This window comes from Quercus suber, unplaced genomic scaffold (genome assembly GCF_002906115.3).
Source record: "Quercus suber isolate HL8 unplaced genomic scaffold, Cork oak 2.0 scaffold_46, whole genome shotgun sequence".
NCBI classification, from domain to species: Eukaryota; Viridiplantae; Streptophyta; class Magnoliopsida; order Fagales; family Fagaceae; genus Quercus; species Quercus suber.
Window position 1 is genome coordinate 2,072,820 of NW_027069511.1, and position 25,399 is coordinate 2,098,218.

At 35.3% G+C, this 25,399-nt stretch overlaps 1 protein-coding gene across 1 annotated transcript; it reads left to right on the forward strand.

Annotated features, from left to right (window-relative positions):
* Window positions 1–24,994, forward strand: LOC111998505 (structural maintenance of chromosomes protein 1). Its single transcript, XM_024030599.2, has 18 exons — window positions 1–692; window positions 2,508–2,744; window positions 3,741–3,974; window positions 4,994–5,232; window positions 11,783–12,049; window positions 12,249–12,519; window positions 13,125–13,249; window positions 13,557–13,666; window positions 13,754–13,861; window positions 13,983–14,122; window positions 16,153–16,242; window positions 16,340–16,548; window positions 19,806–19,975; window positions 21,511–21,620; window positions 21,719–22,095; window positions 23,511–23,762; window positions 24,360–24,587; window positions 24,688–24,994. The coding sequence occupies exons 1-18, from the start codon at window positions 255–257 to the stop codon at window positions 24,734–24,736; spliced, it is 3,654 nt and encodes a 1,217-aa protein (XP_023886367.2). The 5' UTR covers window positions 1–254; the 3' UTR covers window positions 24,737–24,994.
* Window positions 24,995–25,399: the final 405 nt, after the last annotated feature.

A 25,399-nucleotide genomic window follows, 5' to 3' on the forward strand; every position in this document is an offset into this window, starting at 1 on the left:
TAGTCACAACATTTTGTTCACTCGCTGGGTTGGTTGGGTCCTTCGATTCGAAAGATGGAAATGGAAACTCACGCTCCCTAATTTCCTGCATACACCTCACCTTCTCCTCCTCCCGCCAATTCCCACCTCAAAAAACCAAAACCCTCTCTCTCTCTCTCTCTCTCTCTCTTCGAACTCAAAACACTCCAACGAACACTTCCAATTTCCACTCTCTCACCTCAACTTCAACGAAACCCTAATTAACCAGAAACGCCATGCCATCCCTAGCATACCCAGGCAAAATCCAGCGCTTAGAGCTCGAGAATTTCAAGTCCTACAAGGGCTTCCAAACCATCGGTCCTTTCTACGACTTCACCGCCATTATTGGCCCCAATGGCTCCGGCAAATCCAACCTCATGGACGCCATAAGCTTCGTCCTCGGCGTTCGCTCCGGCCAACTCCGTGGCGCTCAACTCAAAGACCTCATCTACGCCTTTGACGACAAGGAGAAGGAGCAGAAAGGCCGCCGTGCCTTCGTTCGCTTAGTCTACCAACTCGCTAACTCCTCCGAGCTCCAGTTCACTCGCACTATCACCAGCTCCGGCGGTAGTGAGTACCGGATCGACGGCACCACCGTCTCCTGGGACGTCTACAATGCCAAGCTTCGGGATCTTGGAATTCTAGTCAAGGCCCGAAATTTCCTCGTCTTTCAGGTTTTATTCTGTTCTCAACAATGCTTCTCTCTCTCTCTCTCTCTCTCTCTCTTAGGGTTTGTATGAATCCATGTGACTGTGGTGTTGAATTCTCTTAGTTTGCTCAAAATTGTTTGATTTGTTGAGTTCTAAAGTGTTTTTAGGGTTTTTGAGTGCTATCATTTCATTCAGTTTGTTCAATTTGTTTGTACTGTTAATTAATAATGCTTTCAAATTGTAAGGTGCTTAGTAGTTTAGGAACTATATTAGACATTTTCTTCTCTTGATTTTTTCAATTTTTATTTAATTTTTTTTTTTAAGTTAGTTTTTGTAGTTGTTTTAGTGATGGTGGATTGAAGTAAAGAAGAACAAAAGATTCTGATATTTGGGATCATTAGGGGATTTTGAAAATGTAGACTAAACTTTTGAAATTGGATTTGGAGGGAGAGGAGAATTGTGGTTAAAAGGTCTGTTATATTATATGCATATATTTGTTATTTACACTAGCATATGCCTGTGAGATATATGGGTTAATCAAGAATTATATGTAAACCAATTGAAATTAAAGATTAAATTTTATAGTAAAAATAACAGAACAAGAACTTCGTTAAATTATGGGGTGAAAGCACAGGTGTATGTCCCCATTTGTGTTGAAAATATGAATTATAATCGTTTATTAAAATAGCTTTAAAAAAAAAAAAACTCCATATAAGTTTCTTGAAACTTTGGGTAATTGAATTTTAATCGTAGTGTATAACTCTCTTGAAACTTGATGATGATTACTTAGAGTAAAAAATGATAATAATTTTAATGTGCTATAACTTATCAAAAGAATTTGAATGTGCTTGTAGTAGACCACATGGTGAAAGCATGTCATGAGTGTAATACTGACTCAGATTTTATTGTTAAAACAAAAAAAGGTAGATTATTAATATAATTTGAAATGAATATAATGCAATTTTTTAAATAGAATTTCTAGACTCTTGATTATAGAATTTTTATTGGAGTAGTATTTTTAAAATTTGAGAATTTGTGTGAGTACTCTTTTGTCAATATGTAAAGTCTTTAGGTGTGTTAAAGTAAATGGACAAAAGGACAGTACACATGTTATGAGGAGAAAAAAATGAGTATAAATAAAAAATTCGAGTGCATCTACTTTGCGAAACCACAATGTGTAGGATGCAATTTATATTATATGGTATACAATTTTGTTATCATTAGAAAATGGAGAATTGATTAGTAAAAAAGAGAACAGAGAATTAACTCGATCATTAATGTATTTCATGATTAGATCACTATTTGACTTTTTTTTTTTTTTTTTGGTTGTTGTGATAAATAAGACTATGATTTGACTTTTTCTGCACCCATTTTTTAATAATTGAGAGCTGAACTCCATCAGATACTACTATCATTTCTCTTCCTCCAAATACACTGCAAGAGACACACTGGTTGTATATATATGTAAGAGCACCATATTATTGTGTTTCCAAGAGACAGAATAAAAGAAATAGTCACATTAGTTTTAGGACATTGTCTAATGGGATCACTTTGTTACAGAGATGTGTGATAACACTATATTAATATGTATTTACCCCCTGGGGTTGGTACTAGATTGGAAGAAGTAGTACATGGTCTAATGGGGTCACTTTGTTACAGAGAAATGTACGACCACTATATCACTCTGTGCTTACTTGATGCCTTTTTTTTCCCGGATTGGTACTTGATTGGATGAACCTTTTAGGTACTTGTCTTTGTGCATCTAGTAAATGGGTTGGATATTTGATTTCTTTGGAAGTTGGAGCTTACTTAAAATGATCAATTGAATTTGTTATGTAGGGTGATGTGGAGTCCATTGCGTCCAAAAATCCCAAAGAACTTACTGCACTTATTGAGCAGATATCTGGGTCTGATGAACTCAAGAGAGAGTATGAGAAATGTGAAGAAGAAAAAGCTGGAGCTGAAGAACAATCAGCACTTGCTTATCAGAAGAAAAGAACAATAGTGATGGAGAGGAAGCAAAAGAAGGAACAAAAAGAAGAAGCAGAGAAACATCTACGCTTGCAAGAGCAATTGGTGTGCATTACAATTTTGCATGTGTTGATTGTATAAGTAGCTTTTGTTTTTGGTTAAATACTCGCAGAAATTCTGTTTTGGCAATTGAAGGTTTCTATTTTGCTTAGGCTCCCACAAGCAAATGCTGATTCTTCCAAGGTTGAGCAAGTATTTTTTTAGGCGTGCTTTTCTAGTGCATTCTGAAGGAGCACTATGCACGTCTATGTAGTTGGTTTAAAAAAAAAAAGTGAAATTTCATTAAAAAATATTTGTTTTTGTTACAATTTGTGCCATTTTCCTTTTTGCCTGTGTACGTTCTTGTCTCAATCAAGTACCTTTTGAAAGAAAGAACCATTACCTCTCCTTTGGAAATCAACAAAATTGCGTTAACTCTTTGTATTTGAAACAAGCTGACATAATATCTTCTTTGAGTGAAAATTGTAGAATCTTTTACGAGGATTTTCTTTTTCTCCTCAAGGTATTATTTATATGTGGAAAGAGTGTTTAGAAAAATTTTTCTTGGAATTTCATCCTTTTTTTTAATTAATAAATTCGAAAGAATTTCATACTCATCCTTTAGATGGTTTTCTGGATGCATAATGGCAGCTGAGAATTTACCTGTTTGAAGAGAAATCAAGAATGAATCTTGACTTTTTGTGTAGTCTTCATTGTTGATGCTGAAGGATTGTTTTGTTTTTATTTTTGATTTATCTGATATATATATATATATATATATATTTGTATATGCAATGTGAATAAACTCTCTCTCTCTCTTCTATATGCGTGCATGGTCAATATAGTTGTTGGGGAAGAATGCCTTCATAGACACATATACAGATATTGTAGTTGTAGCTAAATATACTTTATCAAAAGTGACTTCAGCCTCAAAACGTGGCCAAAAATTGTGTTTTTTATAATGCATTGTTTTGCTCAATGTCCTATGAATCTTCTAACTTAGAATCTGTTATATGCTTTTTATGTGGTGGATTAGTTCATTATCCTTTTTACTCCCCACAGAAATCTTTGAAGAAGGAGCACTTCTTATGGCAATTATTGAACATAGAAAATGACATTGCAAAGACGACCACGGAGCTTGAAGCTGAAATGAAAAGCCGTGAAGATGTTATAAAAGATCTAGAGAAGTTTGAACGTGAAGCAGGTAAAAAGAAGAAAGAACAATCCAAATATTCTAAAGAGATTACACACTTGGAAAAGAAGATTGCTGAAAGAAGTAATAAACTTGACAAGAATGTAAGTTTCTCGATTTTTTCTGGTTTCTTCTCTCTTTTTTTTTTTGGGGGGGGGGGGGGGAGTGGTGTTTGCATATTGTAATAAGAATGTTTATTTACAAAGCTTAGGTGTGGTTTTTAAGTTGTGTTTTTTACTTTAGAAATTTGTGATAGTGATGGAGAAAAGGGAAGCGAGAGGACACAGGAGTTTATGTGTTTTAGACTTGTGGCCTACAATCATGGGACAAGATCCCAATGGGCTAATTTTCTCATCAACTTTCTTTGATTATACATTACAACAGAACCCATATCTCTAATGGGGATTACTCGCAAAAGTCAATGATAATTTGAATTTGAATTACACATTGATTATTTCAGTCCCATTGTTTTCTCTAGAAATCAATCCCTTAATTTATTAACTGATCCAATAATTTTGTTTGGCAATCAATATCTTGATTTGGTCTTCAATGACATGGAAAGTGAATTATAATTTCCAACATATGCATTGTTTGCTGTTATGCTTTAGGTGAATTTTGGCTCTTATCTTCTTGGTATGTTGAATGGTTTGTAGACAGGAAGTAGAAATTCAAATTGGCGGTTGAACTTTGTTCTCAGCATTGTAGCTTTTGTTTGTAAAATGTGATAATGAAATTTGTGAAATGAAGTGCTACTTCTGTCACATCACTGATTCATTGGAGATTTGATGTATGGGAGCAGAGGTGAAGTAGTTGTTTTAGATACCTTCTTTGTAGGTCTTTGTTGAACTTAATGAAGCATAATTTGGTTAACATTGCCTAAATGTTTAGCATCAATGCTTTGGGTTTTTGATTAATACAATTTTGTTATTTATAAGAAAAATAAAAATCGTTGCTTTGGGTTTCCAATGATGCTGTGGCATATATGTGCGGCATATGTCCAATGAACATTAAGTACAGTCTGTGATATATGGCCTGATTAGCGACATGCTATACTTTGGCAAATTATGTGGAGTTCGGTTTTCAATATTTATGATAATTTGTTCTGTCCTTTTCCTATCTGCAGCAACCTGAGCTTCTAAAGTTGAAGGAGGAAATGTCCCGCATAAATTCAAAAACTAAGAAACTCCAGAAGGAGCTTGATAGAAAAAGAGAAGAAAAAAGGAAACATGTTCGTGATATAGAAGAACTGAAGAATGGCATACAGGAACTTACTGCAAAACTAGAAGATTTACAAGTAAAAGGTTGTGATGGTGGGGAAAAACTTAAGTTAGATGACAATGAATTAAGGGAATATTTCCGAATGTAAGTATTCTTTGCTTCCAACTTTTATCATATTTTAACGTAAGTATTCTTTTCTTCCAACTTTTTATCATATTATGGATGATACAACTTATAAAAGAAAATCATATTGTGGATAATATGTGTTTGTTGTGATGGTAATGCCTGTTTCTTTACTTGAATGGTGGCTGGATTACAATTTATGGGAGAAATCAAGCTCTAGGTCAAATGGCATTTCATTCCCTTGTAAGAGCAAGGTGGAGGGTGTGGTTGTGGGTTCAAGACCCACTTAGTGCGTGTGTAATTGCCAAGAGATGTTTTTTTTTCCCCATATCAGCAAAGGATTGCATTATTTTCCTAGCCACCCTTTTCTTTTTGGAAGTTTTGATGTAACAGAGTTATTTTTAAAGTTGGGAAATTAATCAATTGAACTTGAAAGTACATTTATTTTAATAAAAGATTTTTTGATATCTTAGAAAAATGTTTCTTTTAAAAAGTATATCTTAAAAAGAATTTTGCAACATATCCTCAAGATGAAACTACTCAAATAGTATCCATATTCCAGGCACTGAAAATTTTCTTTTCCCTTATGAGGAACATGTTTTACATGTGTGCATGGACGTAGTTGACATATATTTATGATATATATTGTTATAGTTGCTCTTAATTATTTTTATATTAACTTATTATTTTCTATTAGCGTAATGTAATTTTGTATCCTTGTCATGTGACCCTAATATATATAAATATGTGCTATGGTAAGGGATTGATTAATTAAACCCTAAACCTTTTGTTTCTTACCCTCTCTCTCTCTCTCTTTCTCTCGCTATATATATATATATATATATATTCTCTTCCTCCTCTCTTTACCCTAATATTTCATCTTTTACAACTTAACTTGATATCAAAGCATCCCAGTCCAACCCTAAAATGCGTTAGAACAATCTGGAGATCATTGTCAAATAGCAGAGGTGTGCTGACGTCAGCATCTGTATGATGATGCCATCATCTGCACGGTCTCCAAAACTTGGTGGCTGCATAATCTGAATCTTTGGCCTCCCCTGATGTTAATGGTGATTTTTCATTTTTTTTGAAGCCATATGATTTAATTTTTTGATTTTTCAAATGTTTGTTTGTTTGTTTTTTCTTTTCAAATTTCGGCATTGATTTTGAAATATACTTTCTAGTGCTTTCTGGCAGCCTTTATCAACTGCGCCCTCTCTATGGGTTGGATGAGACTGGTTTGTTCATTCGTTGAGGATTTGAGTTATTTATTTATTTATTTTTTGTGGTGTTTTTTAGGGGTTTTGCTGCAGTGAATTCAGAGTTTCAATTGGTTTAAGCTATCTGATGGCTCTTTCGTTGAATCTAATTATTGTTTTGATTGCGCTTGGGGTGTATTACTATGTGTAGGTTTGTTGGCTTGGCTTATTGTTATAGTTTGAGTTGCTTGAGTTCTATATGATTGAAAAAAAATCTGTTTTCATGATTCAGGACAAAAATCACTAATTAAAGATTATGATATGCCTAAATTGAATACCTAAGACAAAAGTTGAATGGTTTAAAGTATTTAGCTTGGGTACTTGCAATGAAAGTTATTTTGCTTGGTGCCAAGAGCCTTGTATCTCAACTAGTTGGCATCTCCTAGTGTGTCCATGTCATCATTTTGGTTATCAATTTTGTGATGTACCCAGGTTGTGGGCTTAATGGTTTGGGGTTTGGGTTGTGACTTAAAACCAGAGGTCCTAGGTTTTATCTACCACACTATTGGTCCATGAGGTTTTCGGAGTGTCTCATGGGGAAGATGTGGGATAGTTTGGCCAAAGGTTGGGACACCACTTCCTTATATTAAATATATATATATATATATTTATTTTTGTGAGGTCTATCGATTCCTTCTAAAAGAGGCAAGTCCTTTGTTGTCTTTTTTACTTTAATCGTGCATGTTTGAAACTTAGAGAAAAGGCTGATGTGGGAGGAGTTGGCGGGTCTATATAGTTGGTGGAACTTGCCATGGTGTGTGGGTGGTGATTTCAATGCTATTCTCTTTCCTTCTGAATGTTTGGGGGTGGAAAACTTCACTCAAGTTATGTATAATTTCTTAGATTTCATCTCTATTAATGGGTTAATGAATATCGCTTTGGAGGGGGTAGTTACACTTGGTTAAACTTTTTGTCTGGCTCTAGGATAGATCGTTTTCTCTTTTCTTCAGAGTGGGAGGAGCATTATCCAAACATTCATAAAAAATGGCTGGTTAGAGTTTTATCAAACCACTTCCTGATTTCTTTGGAGGGCGGTGATATTTGTAAGGGATGAAGGCCTTTTCGTTTTGAGAACATGTGGCTTCAGGTGGATGATTTTTTGGAGAAGGTGAAAATTTGGTGGGACTCTTATAATTTCTATGGAACTCCAAGTTACAGTTTAACCATGAAGTTGAAAGCTTTAAAGGGAGATTTTAAAAAGGGAATGAAACGAAGTTTGGAAATGTGGCCATTAAGAGAATAAAATTATGGATGATTTGAATGCCCTGGATTCTAAAGAGGAGAGGGTGTCTCTTACTGTTGATGAGAAGCGTGAAAAAGAGAGAATTCACTTGGAAATTGAGGAGACTGCATTGTTGGAGGAAATTAGCTGGAGACAAAAATCGTGGGTGCTATGGTTAAGGGAGGGGGACAGCAATACGAAATTCTTTCACTAGATGGCTAATTCTAATAGAAGAAAATAACAATATTGGCAGTTTAAATATTGATGGAATCATAACATCAGATTAGTGTTACTGAAGAGGGTATTGTTCGATTTTGTAAGAGTCTTTGCTCGAAAGATAAGCTCATTCATCCTCATTTGGAAGCGCTGAATTTTTCTAGGATTTTGAGGATAAGGCTGGCTGGTTGGAACGACCTTTCGAGGAAGCCGAGATTTTTGGGGTGGCCATGGATTTTAATGGAGATAAAGCTCCTGGACCTAATGGCTTCCCTATAGTGTTTTTTCAAACTTGTTGGGCCATTATCAAAACTGATCTTTTGGAGGTTGTTCAATATTTTTTTTTGATAATGTTCAGTTTGAGAAAAGTTTGAATGCTACTTTCATCTTCTTAATTCCTAAAAAATCTGATGCAGTGGAGGTAAGGGATTTTAGGCCTAGTAGTTAGTTGGGGGTGTGTACAAAATTATTGCTAAAGTTTTATCTAATAGGTTGAAAATGGTGCTTGGGGATATTGTCTATGAATCTCAACATGCTTTTGTTAAAGAAAGACAGATCTTAGATTCCGTTCTTATTGCCAATGAATGCCTGGATAGTAGGCTGAAATCAGGAGTTCCCGGGGTGCTGTGAAAGCTGGATGTAGAGAAGGCATATGATCATGTGAACTGGGGTTTTGTCATTTATATGTTGGATCGTTGTGGTTTTCCTGAAAATTGGAAAAGGTTTTTTTTTTTTTTTTTGGGGGGGGGGGCATCTCTATTGTTAAATTCTTCATTCTTATTAATGTAACTCTGCGTGGTTTCTTTGAAAGCTCTAAAGGTATAAGATAGGACTGTCCATGGGTTGGGTTTGTGCCCAGCCCACAACCGACCCAATCAGATTAGATCGGGTGGGGAGTTTTTAGACCCGTAGTTGACTTGTAAAACTATTGGGTTGGGCAGGTCAGGTGACTATCGGGTGGTGGTTGGTTTTGGGTGAAGCCGAAAATTGCCGAAAACCATTGAAAATCGCTGAAAATTGGCGAAATTTCTTTGGATCCTGTGAGATCTCGCTAGATCCGTCCAAGATCTGGTGAGATATAGCCAGATCTGGTGGAGATCTCATCGGATTAGAAGAGATTTCCACCAAATCGTGTGGAGAACTAGTCGGATTTTGTGTATCTTCGCCGGATCTAGTTGTTTTAGTCATTGAAATCTATCGCATTTGGCTGGAAAAGTCGCCAGAAAGCTTAAAAATCATCGGACTTGATGTTTTTTAGTCGGGTTGGGTTTCACGGGTTTTGGAGTATGAGACCCGCAATGGACCTGTTGGTGTCAAGTTTTTGAAGGTTAGGACCTACTTCCAACTGCCGGAGCAGTCAGATCGGGCGGCGGGTCGGGTACGATCGGGTTGGGTGGCGGGTGGGTAGGTGGGTTGGACACCCCTAGTATAGGACAAGGTGATCCACTATCCCCTTTATTGTTTGTCATTGTTATGGATGCTTTTAGTAAAATGTTGGATAAAGCTTTGAGGGATGGTCTTGTGTGTTTGTCATTGTTATGGATGCTTTTAGTAAAATGTTTGAAAAGGCTGTGAGGGAAAGTCCCATGTCTGGTGTTAGGATGGGTCCCACGGGTAACTCTTTGCACACCTATCTTCTCTTTGTTGATGATACCTTGGTCTTATGTGATGTTTATCTTGGTCAGATTTTGTTTCTCTGACTAGTGCTGTTTTGGTTTGAAGTTTTTTCTAGGTTGAAAATTAATATGGGAAATATTTGAAATAGTCCTTGCGGGTGTGGTTCCCAATATAGCAGATATGGTGGATGTGCTAGGGTGCAAGCAAGGCTCCTTCCCAATGAAGTATTTAGGTCTTTCGCTGGGTGCAAATGTCAGAGATAGTTCTATTTGGAATCCAATTATTGAGAAGATGGAGAGGAGATAAGCGGGATGGAAAAAGTTGTATCTCTCAAAAGGGGGTAAAGGTACTCTTATTAAGAGTACTTTGTCTAATCTTCCAACTTATTTTCTCTCTTTTTAATATTCCGGTGGAGGTTGCAATGCAAATCGTATTGAACAACTTCAATGAAATTTTCTCTGTATAGGGGATATTAAAAAAACTCACCTGGTGAAATGGGCTACGGTTTGTGCTCGTCTCATTTTGGGGGCTTAGCTATTAGAAGTTTGAGAAGTTTTAATAAAGCGTTGTTTGAAAAATGGTTATGGAGATTTGGGAATGAGCTACCAGCCTTGTGGAGGAGAGTGATAGGGATAAAGTATGGTTGTAAAGGGGGAGGTTGGTGCTCTCTTCCTGTTACTGGCCCTCATGGAGTGAGTTTGTGGAAGTCTATTAGCCGTGGTTGGCCTTCTTTTTGTTTCTCACATCCAGTTTGAGGTTGGGGCTGAGTTTACTATTAGATTCTGGCAGGACATTTGGGGTGGGGACACCTCTTTGAGATTGAGCGAACTAGTTGCTATAAGTTGAAATAAGGAGGACTTTGTGGCTGATTTGATGAAGTTCCTAAATGGTGTTCTTTTCTGGGATTTAAATTTTGTAAGAGACAATCAAGATTGGGAATTGGAATCGTTTTACAATTTCATGGATAGAATTTATGGAGTTTCTTTGAGAGGAGTTGGGGACGATAAGATGTGTTGGAAATCTGCTATGGGAAGAGGTTTTGCAGTTTGTTCTTATTACCAGGTTCTAACAAAAAGTATAGATCAGTCTTTCCCTTGGAAGATTGTTTGGAAGTCTTAGGTCCCTTCTAGAGTTAACTTTTTCTGTTTGGACTACAGCTTTTGGGGAATATTTTGACCATTGATAATCTTAGGAAACCGAAGATTTTGATCTTGGATTGGTGTTATATGTGTAAAAGAAATGGGGAATCAGTAGACTACCTCCTTATGCATTGCCCCCTTGCTTCTGATTTATGGTCTATGGTGTTTACTTTGTTTGGCTTTCATTGGGTTTTGCCGAAGACGGTGGTGTAGCTGTTGGCTTGTCGGCAAGGAAAGTTTGGGCGGCATTAGAATGGTGCTATTTGGATGGTTGTCCCCCATTGTTTGATGTGGTGCACTTGGCGGGAGAGGAATAACCGGCATTTTGAGGATTTAGAGAAATCAGTTTCAAATCTTAAACTCTTCTTTTTTAAGACCCTTTTGGACTGGGTTGTAGTGTTAGGTTTTCGTTCTTTTTTTAAGTTCATGGTTTCATGGAATTTTGTACTTTATGCACTTAACTTGTTTTTTTTTCCATGATGCATACTTCCTGTATACTTAGGTGACACCCTTCATATTTTTTAAATATATTTTTATTACTTATAATAAAAATGTTTGTGTGCATATTAAGGGCTTGGGGCTTATAATTTGGTTCGAGGAATTGTTTTGGGCACATGGTATGGTTTCATTCCCAACAAAATATCCTTTGACAAATTTAGGGGCTTTCCGGAGCAAATTTTCTTATTGGCTAGATTGACTTGTGCAATGGCATTTTCTAGCCTTGTGCATAGTTTTGAATAGTCAGGCTGATTATTTGCGGATGGGCTTCTCTATATTGAACATATATATGTATATATATTTAAAATTTTTGTGTGGGTATTTTGCGTGTTTTGCTTGTTGATGGCAGTCAAACCTGGTGTGTGTTGTGCTATGGTACGTCTGTTAAATACAAATATCTTGTTAGTTGGTATTAGCATATAATAGTTTGATAAATTCAACTGTGGTGGTGGTTGTAAATTTTTGTCCTCTTTTGGGCTCTTTTCATGGAAGCTGCCATTGTCTTACCATACCCCCCATTATTTTTTTACTACATTCCTCTTCATGACAGGATATTTTAAATATGAACTTTCTGTTCTTGAAGAGGCTTTATAAATTTTATTGTATTACTGATATTGCAGTAAGGAAGATGCCGGGACGAAAACTGGAAGGCTAAGAGATGAGAAAGAAGTTATGGATAGACAACAGCATGCTGATATTGAAGCTCAAAAGAATCTGGAAGAAAATCTTCAACAGCTACAAAATCGAGAACGTGAGCTGGATTCGCAGCATGAACAGATGCGAACAAGACTGAAAAGAATTTCTGATACATCTGCAAAACATAAGGCTGAACTTGAAGATCAGAAGAATCAACTGCGTGCAATGCAAGAGAAGCATCGAACTGACAGGTATGCAGCATGTTGGTTTACTTTTTTCACTGATGCTTTTGCTAAGGTCAGAGTGCTTTCCTGCTTAGGCTCTGGCAGGCTTTTTTTTTTTTTTTTTTTTCCATCTGCTCCTGTGTTTTCTTTAGTTTGGATGTTTTTCTACTGACGTTTTTATACTTTGAACATTATGCAATTGTACCTTTTCCCCCTCTGCTTACAGATCTAGATATGAAAATTTGAGGAAGCTACTTAATGAAACAGAAGACCAGCTACGTGATATAAGGGCTGATAGATATGAAAATGAGAGGGATGCCCGGTTGTCTCAAGCAGTTGAGACTCTCAAACGCCTGTTTCAAGGAGTCCATGGTCGCATGACAGATCTTTGTAGGCCAACACAAAAAAAATATAATCTTGCTGTTACTGTTGCTATGGGTAGATTTATGGATGCAGTAGTAGTTGAGGATGAAAATACGGGAAAAGAATGCATTAAGGTACTAAACATGATTTTCTAGCTTGCTGGTTTGTGTTTGTTTGTTTGTTTTTTTTCTTTTGTTTTTTTGTTTTCTTGTTTTTTTTTTTTTTTTTTTTCTGGGGCATTTGTTGAATTAGTGACATGAAAACATCAATATCATACTTTGCTGGATTTATGTATTTGGAGTGAAACATAGTAAAGGTAGTCAAGATATAATATCTATTTAACCACTTGGGTCTACTGTGAACCTGTACCTTTTTATTCCCCTCCCTCAATATGATGATGCCAAATTTTTTTTAAACCTATTTTCCAATGTGGGGTGCAAATTTTGTTAGGTGAAGGGCTTGTATACTCAGCTTCGGTTTTAGTTTGTGGGGTCTGTTGGCCTCAAAGTTGTTGCTTCCCTTGTTTTATTTATTTATTGTTTTCAGGCCTTGGCCTTATAATGACATACTTTTATAATTTGCCTTTTCTTTTTCAGGAATTCAAAAGTGTGCTTAGTACAATAATAGTTTGAATGCACTAGATTTTATAAAATAATTCTTTTATTGATTTCTTGACTTACTATTATAGATTTAATTGAATTGATTAAGATTACTAGTTATTTGTCTTGCTTCTATGCAGTATTTGAAAGATCAAAGGCTTCCTCCTCAGACATTTATACCTCTTCAGTCAATTCGTGTGAAGCCAATCATTGAGAGATTGCGGGCCTTAGGTGGTACTGCAAAGCTGGTCTTTGATGTAATCCAATATCCTTTGCTAAAGCTTGTCTCTTTACCTACACATTCTGATAGTGAAATTTCAATGTGTGCTGCACTGCCTATTGGCATACATCTTTCTGGTGATTTATATATAACAGACTGATCCTAATTTGGTGGTTAAGATACTTCTCATTGCAATTTATCTAATGATTCTTTGCTTCTCTAACTCATGATAATCACTCCAGGTTTTTTTTTTATCTTATGTATGTTGCCTCTATCTTGTCCGTTTATTTCATCTTGAAATATATGTTAGTAAATCAATATTAAAAATTCATTGTAAACTTAACTGCAACACGTTTGATCCTGTCTTGGAGAAGGCAATTCTTTTTGCTGTTGGAAATACTCTTGTTTGTGATGAACTTTCTGAGGCTAAGGTACTAAGCTGGACTGGTGAGAGGTTTAAAGGTAATTATCACTAATCTTTTCCCTTCTTTACCTGTTCCTAATCATCAAATTGTTTTGGATTAAAATATTTATTTGTACTTGAATCAGTTGTAACTGTTGATGGAATTCTGCTCACAAAATCTGGCACCATGACTGGTGGTACAAGTGGTGGAATGGAAGCAAGGTCAAAACAATGGGATGATAAAAAGATTGAAGGTTTATTTCTTTTGTTTTGATTTTAAGTCAAACCACGGGATGATAAAAAGGTCAAAAGTTGGTTTCATTTTGCATTGGTTTCAAGTCTTTTGGCTGTAGCATTGCTGTTGCTTTTCTGTAGAATGGCAGAAAAGGAAGGAACGGTTGGAGTTGGAGTTGGAAGAGCTTGGATCAATTAGAGAGATGCAGGTAAAAGAGTCAGAAGCATCTGGGAAAATTAGTGGACTCGAAAAGAAGATTCAGTATGCGGAAATTGAGAAGGTGCTTTCAGTGATTAATTTATGATTTATATATTTTTCTTCCTAGATACCAATTTAGTTTTGTATACTTAAATTGTATTGCTGATTTTTCATCCTTTTAGATTTATAATGGGGTGTCAACTGGTATTTGACTTGTGCATCCATCCCCATTGTCATGTATTTATTGTTCTCATCTGCTACCCTCTAACCGTCGCTACCTCTATTGTGTACTTAAAAAAAAAAAAATTGTAGTGCTTTAATTTGATTGAGGTTTAGGCTTCGTTTAGTTAGGGGATGGAAAAGTGAGGGATAGAAAATGGTGGGGATTGAAAAGTGAGGGTGGAAAACTCTTTTGTTTTGTTGAACAGAAAAATGAGTGGATAGAAAATGGTGTTTGTATAAATTTACTCTCATGCCCCCTTATTACATTAAAAAAAAAGTTTATAAGAAAAAATATCCTCATGTTTACACAAAAAACCCTAACGCTTGAGCTTGAAAAAGAAAAAAAAAGGGGAAAAAAAAAAAGGAAACGTGGGGAGAGGGGTAGATGGGTATTTTTCCGTGTTAGCCCACAATTGGAGAAAAAATAAACCTCTGAAAAATGTGGGCCTGGGAAGAAACAACCCCCCTTACCCCACAGAAAATAAAAAATCTCTCTCCAACCAAACACACCCCGAAATCATTTTCTCTTCTAGTTTCAATCCCATCTTGCCAAAATCTCCCCAACCAAACGGACTCTTAGGTTTCTGCTTAGAGTGAGTTTCAAATGACTCTTAGGGTTCTGCTTAGGGCAAGTTTCAAATGACTGATTGTGTAATTGTTTCAAAAAAGTTGTGGAAATTGTCCAAGCAAGCAAGCAGTATCACCTCTCTTGGCTTTATCAAATTTTGTAGTATGATGCCAAAAATTATTGTTTTAATTCAAAAGAACTATTTGTTTCAAAATAATTATGCAGGATGGTATCATTTATCAAAAAAAAAATTATGCAGGATGGTATCTAATTTTTTCTTGGGTAGGCTAACATTCAAGTGTACATGGGAAGTATGCTAGAGAAACACCTAAAAAGAAAATCCAGCCTCTAAAATTTAAAAGATCCATATATTCCAACAAGTTTGAGAGTTGAAATTCTTCACAAATAAAGAGGCTTGTAGTGAATTTAGGATGTAGAAGGTGTTCCGCATTGCTTGTAAGATATAACATGTTTATAAATTATCTTGGGTGCATTCCCTTAAGGAGGGTGATATTGATAGTGGATTGCCTATGAGCATTTAAGAGGATGGATGAATTATAGAATTGCTATTGCAGTATTAGGGAATATTCATGGGGCAGCATTTAGGCAAGTTAGATTTTTTAGCACACTAATTTTTGAGCAGTTTACTTCTCAAATAGCTAGATGATTAGGGGTAGAATGAGATGTTAATTTACTTATGAAAAGGGAACTATTTGCATGATGTTAGAGGTCATCAAATGATATTAAGATATCAAATCTATTGAGAATCAATAAGAACAGATAAAAAATAAGCATAGGAATCAGTACCGAGGTTTGCTTGGAATAGCTCCAAGCAAGAAAATGAACAAAACCTAAAAATCATTACAAAGCAAAGGAAGGAAAAAAACTTGATTAAATTTTATTATTAGGACTATAAGCCTTAATCTTAATTGACTTGGGCTAAAGCCAATTATTGAGTTTCAAAAATAACCTTAACTATAGGAAATTAAATAAAATACCAATAACCTCATTAGCTAAAAAGACATAAAACCAAACCCAATGAAGCAAAAATAAATACAAATGACTTCTAAAGGTAAATAAAACTAATATAAAATAAAATTTCTTTGCTCCTTGCATCAGATGTGGGGTTAAGGCTGTTGGAATATTCACCATGGGCTGTGGCTTAACAAATAACATTGGTGGAAAAACAGTTTGGTCATGTAGATACTATTATGCTACTCATTTTATGTTGGTAACTCTCGGTTTTGCTTCTGCTATTGAAGCACCTTGTGTTATAATTGATTATCTAAATTTTTTATTATTTTATTTTATTTTATTTGCAGCGAAGCATTGAGGACAAACTTGAAAATTTGCGGCAGGAGAAGAAAAATATTGAACAAGAAATCAATCGCATAAACCCTGAACTGCAGAAAGTAATATTATGACAATGATTGTCCTTCATTTATTTTATTGCTGTTTAGCTCTTTACACAATTGATTCCAATGATTTTTATTAATTTTTTGCATGCAGTTAAATAATGATGTTGACAGAAGGAGAATTGAAATTAATAGGCGGGAGAAGAAGATCAATGAAATTGTTGATCGTATCTACAAAGAATTTAGTAAATCTGTTGGGGTGGCAAACATTCGTGAATATGAAGAAAACCAACTAAAGGCTGCGCAAGATATGGCTGAAGAAAGGCTTAGCTTGAGTAGCCAGCTGTCGAAGTTGAAATACCAGTACGCTTTTTTCCTCTGTCAATTTGTCTGACTTATTAATTGGGAATACCATTTTAAATTTTATAAGAAGACGATTGGTGTAGATTATGCATGGATGTCTTCATGCAGGCATCTGTGTTTGTATATACATGTATGCATGGGCATTGTCATGCTGGAATCTGTGTTTGTATATACATATGTATGGATACATGTATATACAGGTATATTCTAAATGTTTGATTTCTGTATGTTTCCATTTGTAGCTATAGCACTTAATTGTGGTGTAACTAAGCATACATCCTTGTACTTGGTGCATTTGTTTTTTATTAATAAAATTTATTAATTTGAAAAAAGTGTTTCCATTCATGCATGCCCTGCTGAGTTTATGCTTCGCTGAATGTATGTACTGAACTTGAAAAGTCTGTCGACATGAAACTTACATGACATTTGTGTTTCTGTTTATCCGTGGCCCTTATTGCTAAAGCTTTTAGAAGTGGTTATTTGTTATAACTCTAAGTTCTTTTGCCAGTGCCATGAATATTATCTGTGGGGATGAATCTTCAATTTTTGTTGCAAACTAGTTAAGTTTACGTGTGAGGATCTAAGCAAATGAGATTTCCTGGATTCGTCACTTGTAACACGTGGTAAAGCATCCTTGCGAGGTATTACGTACCAAACATGCTGCTTTTCCTTTGAGTGACATTTGGAGTAGGTGTCAGTTGCCTACCATTATCATCAATATTATGATTATATATGTTAGTGAAATCTTCTTTATTATCTGCTGGAAGTGGCAAGTGTTGTTTGACAGTAAAAAACACCCAGATTAGTTATTGACTCAATGGCAACAACAACAAAGATGAAGCCTTAGTCCCAAATTTTTTGTGTTGGCTGTGAATCCTTAATAAGATTAGTCAGGGTTGACCTAATGTTTTCTTTTTCTCAATTCTATTTTATCAAAAGTCATTGTCTTTGTTACTTCCCTAATTGACATGTCCTTTTTAATTCTTCTACCTTTTATTTTTTTTGATTAGTATTCTTCTACCTTTATTCATTCCCTCACTTTGAATCAAATCACCATTTCTTCTGGTTTATTAATCACTCTCCCTTGAACATGAACAAACCATATCAAAAGACTTTCCTTCATCTTTTCGTCTATATGGGTCACTCCTATCTTTAAGCATCTTCCCTTATTTTGAATCCTATCTTTATTTGTATTGACACCAGAAGTAAATTTATGATGGCAATTTTAGAGATTTAGGCTTGGGGATGAAATTTCAGATTTTGGAAGTAAATATGGAAGTTGAAAATGACACAAAGATGAGGTCTTAAGAACTGTGAATGTGGAATGACTTTAAGCTGGAGAGTGAAACTAATGAAAAATTGAAAACTTCTTAGTAATGAATCATCTAAACAATGCATATCACGGTAATGAAGTGAAGGTTTCAGATCCTAATGTAGGCAGCAACCAAGGCATCAAGTTAGAACAATAAACAGTGCAAAATTCTGGACAGATTGAGAAGTGTGGCAGACATTTCCATTAAATTCTATAAAAATAGGAATGCCCATTAATCTAATTATTACCAATCTTGATTAGGTGGTAGTTTATGATGTTATTTTGCAATAGATGATCCTTTCTAATGCTAGGCATATAGTTCTATTGAGAATCTCTTAGTTTCTAGGCTTTGAGTTTGTGCTTTTATGGCTGTGATAAGTTCTAATACTATAGAATCATTTTTTGTAAATTGGAATTATTCTTAGAAGTAGGAAATATTTATGCACACATGTTCTTTCCCTGTGTGGTGACTTCCAGTATATTTTATGGTTATCTAGGGAACAAATTTGAGAGATTTTTGTTGGGCAGGGATTGCAATTGGTTTGGAAAATAGTTTTTGATAGATTTTGGGGGATGGGGTTGGAGATCAAACCACAGGTATCAGGCACCTCAAAGGGTGTCACTACCACAGGGATATCACTTAAACCCCAATTGGTTTGGAAAATAGTGAGCGTCAGTATCTTCCATCTTTGAATGCAATTGAGGGTACAATGATTTGATGTTTGTGGATTTAATATTGTTTTTTCTTGGGATATGTTTAGGTTTTTCATGTCTTCCATTTTTTCGGTAATGGGTTCTTTTGGCATAAATTGAAATTAAAAAAGTAGATAATTATTATTTTTTGAGAATTTCTGCTCATGGTGATGTTTAGAGTATATTCTTAGTGTCCTACTACTGAAAGACTTCTAAAAAAAAATTTGCATTTCTAGAAAATTTCATTGTCCTACTACTAAAAGAATTTGATTGTGTCTAAGTATCCATGCATTGCATGGGTTAAATGCTAGTTTAATTTTATAGTTGATTACATAACAAATGTACTTGCATGGGATTGAAATGTATTTCCTCCAGCTCCTATTTATAAGTGGAGGAAATTCCATGTGATTTTAGGTTAAATATGGCACAATGATAAAATTACATTGCTTCATGACTTCCAGCTTATAGGAGTGCCAAAATATGTCAGGAAAGATGAAAAATAGAAAATTTTTCGCCAATGAGCTCTAGTTCGAATGGCACCATCTCCATTTGTAAGAGCAAGGTGGTGTTTTGGGTTCAAGGCCTACTGGGTGTTCGTTTAACTTATCAAAAGAAAAGAAAAGAAAGGCCTCCATTTTTTTAATAAGAAGAATGGCTTCCAAAATATAATCTGGGTTCCAAACAAAAATTGAATCATTGCTTTGGAGGACTCTAAGTTGGGTCTTGAACTATAAAGGCCACTCTGTACTAGTTTAGGCTGCTAGCTATTTTGATCTTTATTGGAAAATGTTTCATATAGCTTCCATTAGAGAGTAAAATGGAGCTTGAAACTGTGGAAAACTGATGTAAGCAGGCTTCCACCTTTCCAGTTATTCACCCATCCGTTTTATTTTACTTTTAGAAAGAATATGTAATAAAAAAATTTTTTTTTTAGAAAAAACGTTATCAACTCAAGAGGGAAGGTGAGAGGAAATATGAGTTATGAAATTTTAGTTCTTTCAAGTGTTTGATGCCCTATCTTGTTTTTCTACTATTTTGTGTGTGTTGTTTCCTTTTTTTGACAGACAAAATATCTTTATTTGATAGAGAAGTAAAACTCAATCACACATGTAATTCCATAAAGATATGGTTGTTCAGATGGAAGTTCCAATTTTTTCCTTCATTGCATGAGTTGCTTGTAATGTACTATACTTGTAGCTGCTTTGGCATTTGTTCAAAATTTTATGTGCCTGTGCCTTTTCTTTTTAATTAGGTTGGAGTATGAGCAAAACCGGGACATGGAGTCACGAATTATGGAGCTAGAATCTTCTATTAGTGCTTTAAAAACTGATTTAGTACAGATTAAGGTTGGAGAGGATAAAGCCAAGTCAACTGCAGAGGAAGCTAATGCTGAGATCATTCGATATAAGGGAGAAGTAAAAGGTATGGTTTTGCTTCCACATGTTACCATAGGTATTTGTTGATAAAATAAATCTTGAAGTTTCCATGCCTTGAAGTCCTGATGCCATGATATCACATTCTTTTTGTTATATATTTTATGTTGTGAGTCAATTGGCTGGAGTTTATTTTGTAATTAGTGTTTGATTATTAGTATTTGTTTTATTTTTATTATTATTATTTTATTTTTTTGAGAAACTATTATTAGTATTTGTTGACAAAAGTTATTCAGGCTAATACAGTCCATGATTTATGGGACTGTCTAGCACAAGGGTAGGTTAAATTGGAAACTCTTCTGCTTCATATTTAAAGTGTGAACTTGGTTTTTGGGATTGTACTGGTAGACACTCAGAGTATTCTCCCTTTATTTTTGGAGCTTTTTATTTATTTAAAAAAAAAAAATAATTATTATATTGGTAAGTTACCCACGCACTTGGTGGATATTGAACCCAAGACCTAACCCTCCACCTTGGTTTTTTTACGAAGGGAGTAAGTACCATTTGAGCTAAAGATCATTGGCATTAATGAGGCTGGTATCAAACAAGGATGGTATTAAACATGAAAGTGCTAGATCATGTCTAGAAAGGGTTTGTTGTTGTTGTTGGGTTTAGTCTATTTGTGTAGATCTCACTATGTAGCTTTTAGAAGTGCCTCGACCCAACCAATGAATTGCAATGTGGGTCATGGTTAAGTTTTTCCTTTTCTGGCACTAGCAGTTGTCATGCATTTCCTGTTGTTGGCATTAAGAATCTACAGGGTCTCTTATGTGGATCATTTGGACATAAAGGAAAAATTTAGCATTCATTGGCTTTGAAACTTTCTAGAAGCACACTAAAAAAAATCCCTATTTTTTAGATCCTTGTATGATTGCAGGCCTGCCTTAATTAGAATTCCTTTTTCTTCTATTTTAGTGTATCTTGATCTTTTAATTTTTCAAGAGAACCTTTATATTCTCCGTGAGTAATTTAGGTTTACCCTTTTTCTAATAAAATTTCTTATTACCAAATCAAAAATGGGAAGGATTCTTTTCAGGGTTTCTTATAATAAGTAGTATATTAGTTGTTAATATGATTAATTGTAATTGGTGTTAGTTTTCTATCACTATTGCTTTTTATTTTTAATTTTTTGGGCTTCATGCTTCTCAATACTGACATAGTAATCAAAAAATTATTTTAGTAGCTAAGAGCTTACAGAAGTCTTCATCTTAGGGAAGTTTTCGTGTGCTGAGACATAGTTCTGTTTATTCTTTTGGGTGGGAGGATGAGGTTGGGGGTTTGGGGATGGTGTTTGGGATTGAGGTGAAACGAACTCTGTTGTGTTACTTGTGTAGCCTGTGTCACTGTTTGTATTAAAATTTGGGACATAATTTAACTTAAGCGCTTGGGTGTGAATCTGTTTCTAATTCCTTAATTTTTTTTTATTTTTTTATTTTTTTTATTTTTATTTTTATGGTTAAATTATTGATGTTAATAATTTGTTGGCAGCTTATGTAATATTTTCTTCTGTTCATCCTTTTGTAGATTGGAAAACTAAGTTGGAGGAGTGCGAGAAGGAGATGCAAGAATGGAAAAATCAGACTTCTAAAGCTACAACAAGCATTTCCAAAATTAACCGTCAGATATCTTCTAAAGTTAGTTTTGTTGGGTATTTTTTTTTCTTACGTCATAGTGTCATATCATGTTTGTTAATGAATTTCAATGCCCAACAAATGTTTCCTTGTTATTTCAGGAGACACAAATAGAGCAGCTGAAGTCGCGGATGCAGGAAATAGTAGATTTGTGTGAATTAGAACATATAAGCCTTCCCAGATCGGACCCAATGGAGACAGAGTCCTCAACAGCAGGCGCAGTTTTTGATTTTAGTCAGCTAAATAGATCTCTTCTGCAGGACAAGAGACCTGCTGAACGAGAGAAGCTTGAAGCAGACTTCAAGCAAAAAATGGATGCCCTAATATCAGAAATTGAAAGAACTGCTCCAAATTTGAGGGCTCTAGACCAGTATGAGGCTCTGAAAGAAAAGGAAAGAGCTGTAACTGAAGAGTTTGAAGCAGCCCGAAAAGAAGAGAAGGACAAAACTGATAAGTTCAACTCCGTTAAGGAGGAGAGGTACAGTAATTGCTACACTACCATGGTAATCTCCATTCTATTATGATAAAGGTTAAAAACTAATACAATATGACATTGTGGTAAGTGTTACTTGCTTTAAGGTTGAGAGCTGGAATGTTGGAAATAGATGTTTCCTCAAACAACACTATAGATTAAAAAGATCCTCAGGCCTGTGTGATGGATAGAGCAGTAGGTTGATGTTAATCTCTTTAGTTTTGTTTTACGTTTTAGTTATTATCCATCCCAAAGCTGCAGTATTTACAAAATGAAACTATTTAGTTTGTTTACATGCCAGTTTAGTTTACTTAAATTCGGATATTTGTCATGCATAGTGGCTGATATGAAATGATCAATAAAAAAAAAACCACGTGGCCAGGAAGATCGGTTGCTTTTGTGATGCCCTATTGGTGGAAATTTTAAATTCTTTGAGACATCTTATCTGCTTGTGACTTTTTTCACCACCTCTCTTTTAAACTGCTTCTTAAGGTTTTTGTCTTAAGATCCCCCCACCCTTTTTTTTTGCTTCAAAAGTTGGACCTGGCTTTCCTGTGTTTTCTTAAGATCTAAAATCTGTGCTTCAAGTGCTTTTAGTTTTCAAGTGAGAATATCTTGCATTTTTTGTGTGCCCATCAGAATTAGAAGCAAAATTTTCAACTTCTGCCAACAAACAATCCCTTTGTTGCCGCACAATTCTTTTTCTTCCTGAAGTTCTGTGATTTTCTTCCCAAAGTGCTGCTTGAGTGCTTGACTGTCAATGCCACCAAAAGGTTTCTTCTCAGACTCTTTTTGTGTGCCCATCAGAATTAGGAGCAAAATTTTCAACTTCTGCCAACAAATGATCCCTTTCTGCACAATTCTTTTTTCTTCCTGAAGTTCTGTGATTTTCTTCCCAAAGTACTTCTTGAGTGTCAATGCCACGAAAAAGTTTCTTTGTGGACTCTTTCTGCTCCAAACATTTGTTCTATTCATTTAACTGTCTTAAGACCTGAATCTAGTTTTATTTTAACTTAACTTTTAATCACCTGAAGTTGTAACTTTTGAAACTTCTTTGGTTGCCTTTATTGCTTTCTTAGGTAAAGTCATATATCCCACTAGATGGGATTGGTTCCTCATTTTAGGCGGGATTTATAAACTGTATTTACTCTGGAGAGACCAAGGTCAACTCTGAAGTGTGTGCCCATATATCATGATTGATAGTCATTTAAAATGTGAAATCTTATTTGCCTGTCCATGCAAATCATCCATGCACATGGTTGTGCATATATCGCCCAACCGTCTTTGGAGCACTTGGCATGTGTTTCCATCTGAAGAGATTAAGGATGGGGTCATATACTCATAGGTTCCATTCTGTGTGGGTGTGTGAGTTGTATTTACCTATCAAAAAGATGAAGCTGAGTATGTTTCTGTGAATGCAGGTACAGATTGTTTATGGATGCTTTCAACCACATTTCTAACAATATTGATAAGATTTACAAACAATTGACAAAGAGCAACACACATCCTTTGGGTGGGACAGCGTATTTAAACTTAGAAAATGAAGATGATCCATTTTTACATGGCATCAAGTACACTGCTATGCCCCCAACAAAGCGCTTCCGTGATATGGAACAGCTGTCCGGTGGGGAGAAGACTGTCGCAGCACTTGCATTGCTCTTTTCCATCCACAGGTATGCCTTAGAAGAATATAACAGTTTTTATTTTTTCATCCATGCTACAAGATACCCATGCGCACATGCCATGCAAACTTGCATCTAGAACTTGCAGTCTTTCACGAACTGATCATATTTTAAGAGTATTTTGAATGGAACTTTCCAAGATGTAGAGATGGCCTGCACTCAATGATGTTATACATTTGTAATTTGTGTCGTGGAATTGGGAATTTCTGATTCAATTTGCAAATTCCTTTAATCAATACATTGCAGTTTATTGCAGTTTGGATTTGGATTCAATGTAATTTGTATAATATATACAGGGAGTCATGGTCGGGGATATAACATCGTCCTTAAATCTAATTCTCCTAACTCTTCTTTGTGGATATGATGTTAGACATCTATGTGCCTCTGCCCCTTTTGTTGTTCTCTACCTTTATAGATCCTACTCTCTCTCTCTAATTGCTATTTGCTTTGCTTTTTAGATGCTCTTAGCAATGTTCCATTGCCTAGATAAATACCAGATAAAAAGCACTTCGTCATAAAAGTATCTTTTGCACAAAACTAGTTGCATTATTTGATGGGTTTTAACGTTGTTTGTATGAATGGTTTCAGTTATAGGCCTTCACCATTTTTCATATTGGATGAAGTTGATGCTGCATTGGATAACTTAAATGTGGCTAAGGTTGCTGGATTCATTCGTTCAAAATCATGCGAAGGGGCAAGGGGTAATCAAGATACTGAGGGAGGCAATGGATTTCAAAGTATTGTGATATCATTGAAAGATAGCTTTTATGACAAGGCTGAGGCTTTGGTTGGGGTTTTCAGGGATGCCGAGAGAAGGTAGCCTCTTCACATACATATTTTTTTCCTTCATTGTTGTTTTGATCCACAATATCAACATTTTAATATGCGGTATTACCATTATGCTTACTTTTTCCAGCTGCTCAAGAACCTTGACATTTGACTTGACAAAGTACCGCGAATCATGAAAGCACTTGGAGCTGCAGCTGGTGAATTGCTTGTTCTGTAAATATCTCGGTTACTTTTATTCCTAAAATTTCTGTAAATATGACTAATTTGCATTGTAGTTGGTGTTCTGTTCTTTTTAGCCATCTAAAGATCACTGGTTTATCTGATTTTATTGATGTCTGTCCAGCAATGTGTGTGGTAATGTCACCAGCCAATCAAATTGCTCTTATTTTGAAACATACTGGATAATCTCTAGTCGCAAGCTTTCATGCATTTTAGCTGGACATGGGTCAGGGTTTGATTTGTTCTATCTTGATAGAAAGATTCTTGAAATCATCTCATTTAAAACGTAAAATGCCCTCATAGCAGACCCAAAATGAATAGCAAGAGCAGATTTAAAATTAGAATCACAAGCAAGTTATGCTATGTTCTTTGGTATTATCTGGTATTGCTAACAAAAAAACAATCTGTTTCCCTCTTTGAAAATGCCAAGGGTGTGCACCCCCCTGAATGTTTTTAGTTTTTATTTATTTTTATGATCCTAGGGTTAATTCTAACACAGTATAAGGTATAGGTTATGATGGTTCTTTGAGTCCTGCTCATGAGAGCAACTGTAGTAGATTTTCTTATTGGATTTGGATAGCCTTGGATACCGATATGTATGTTTAGAATGATATTATGTT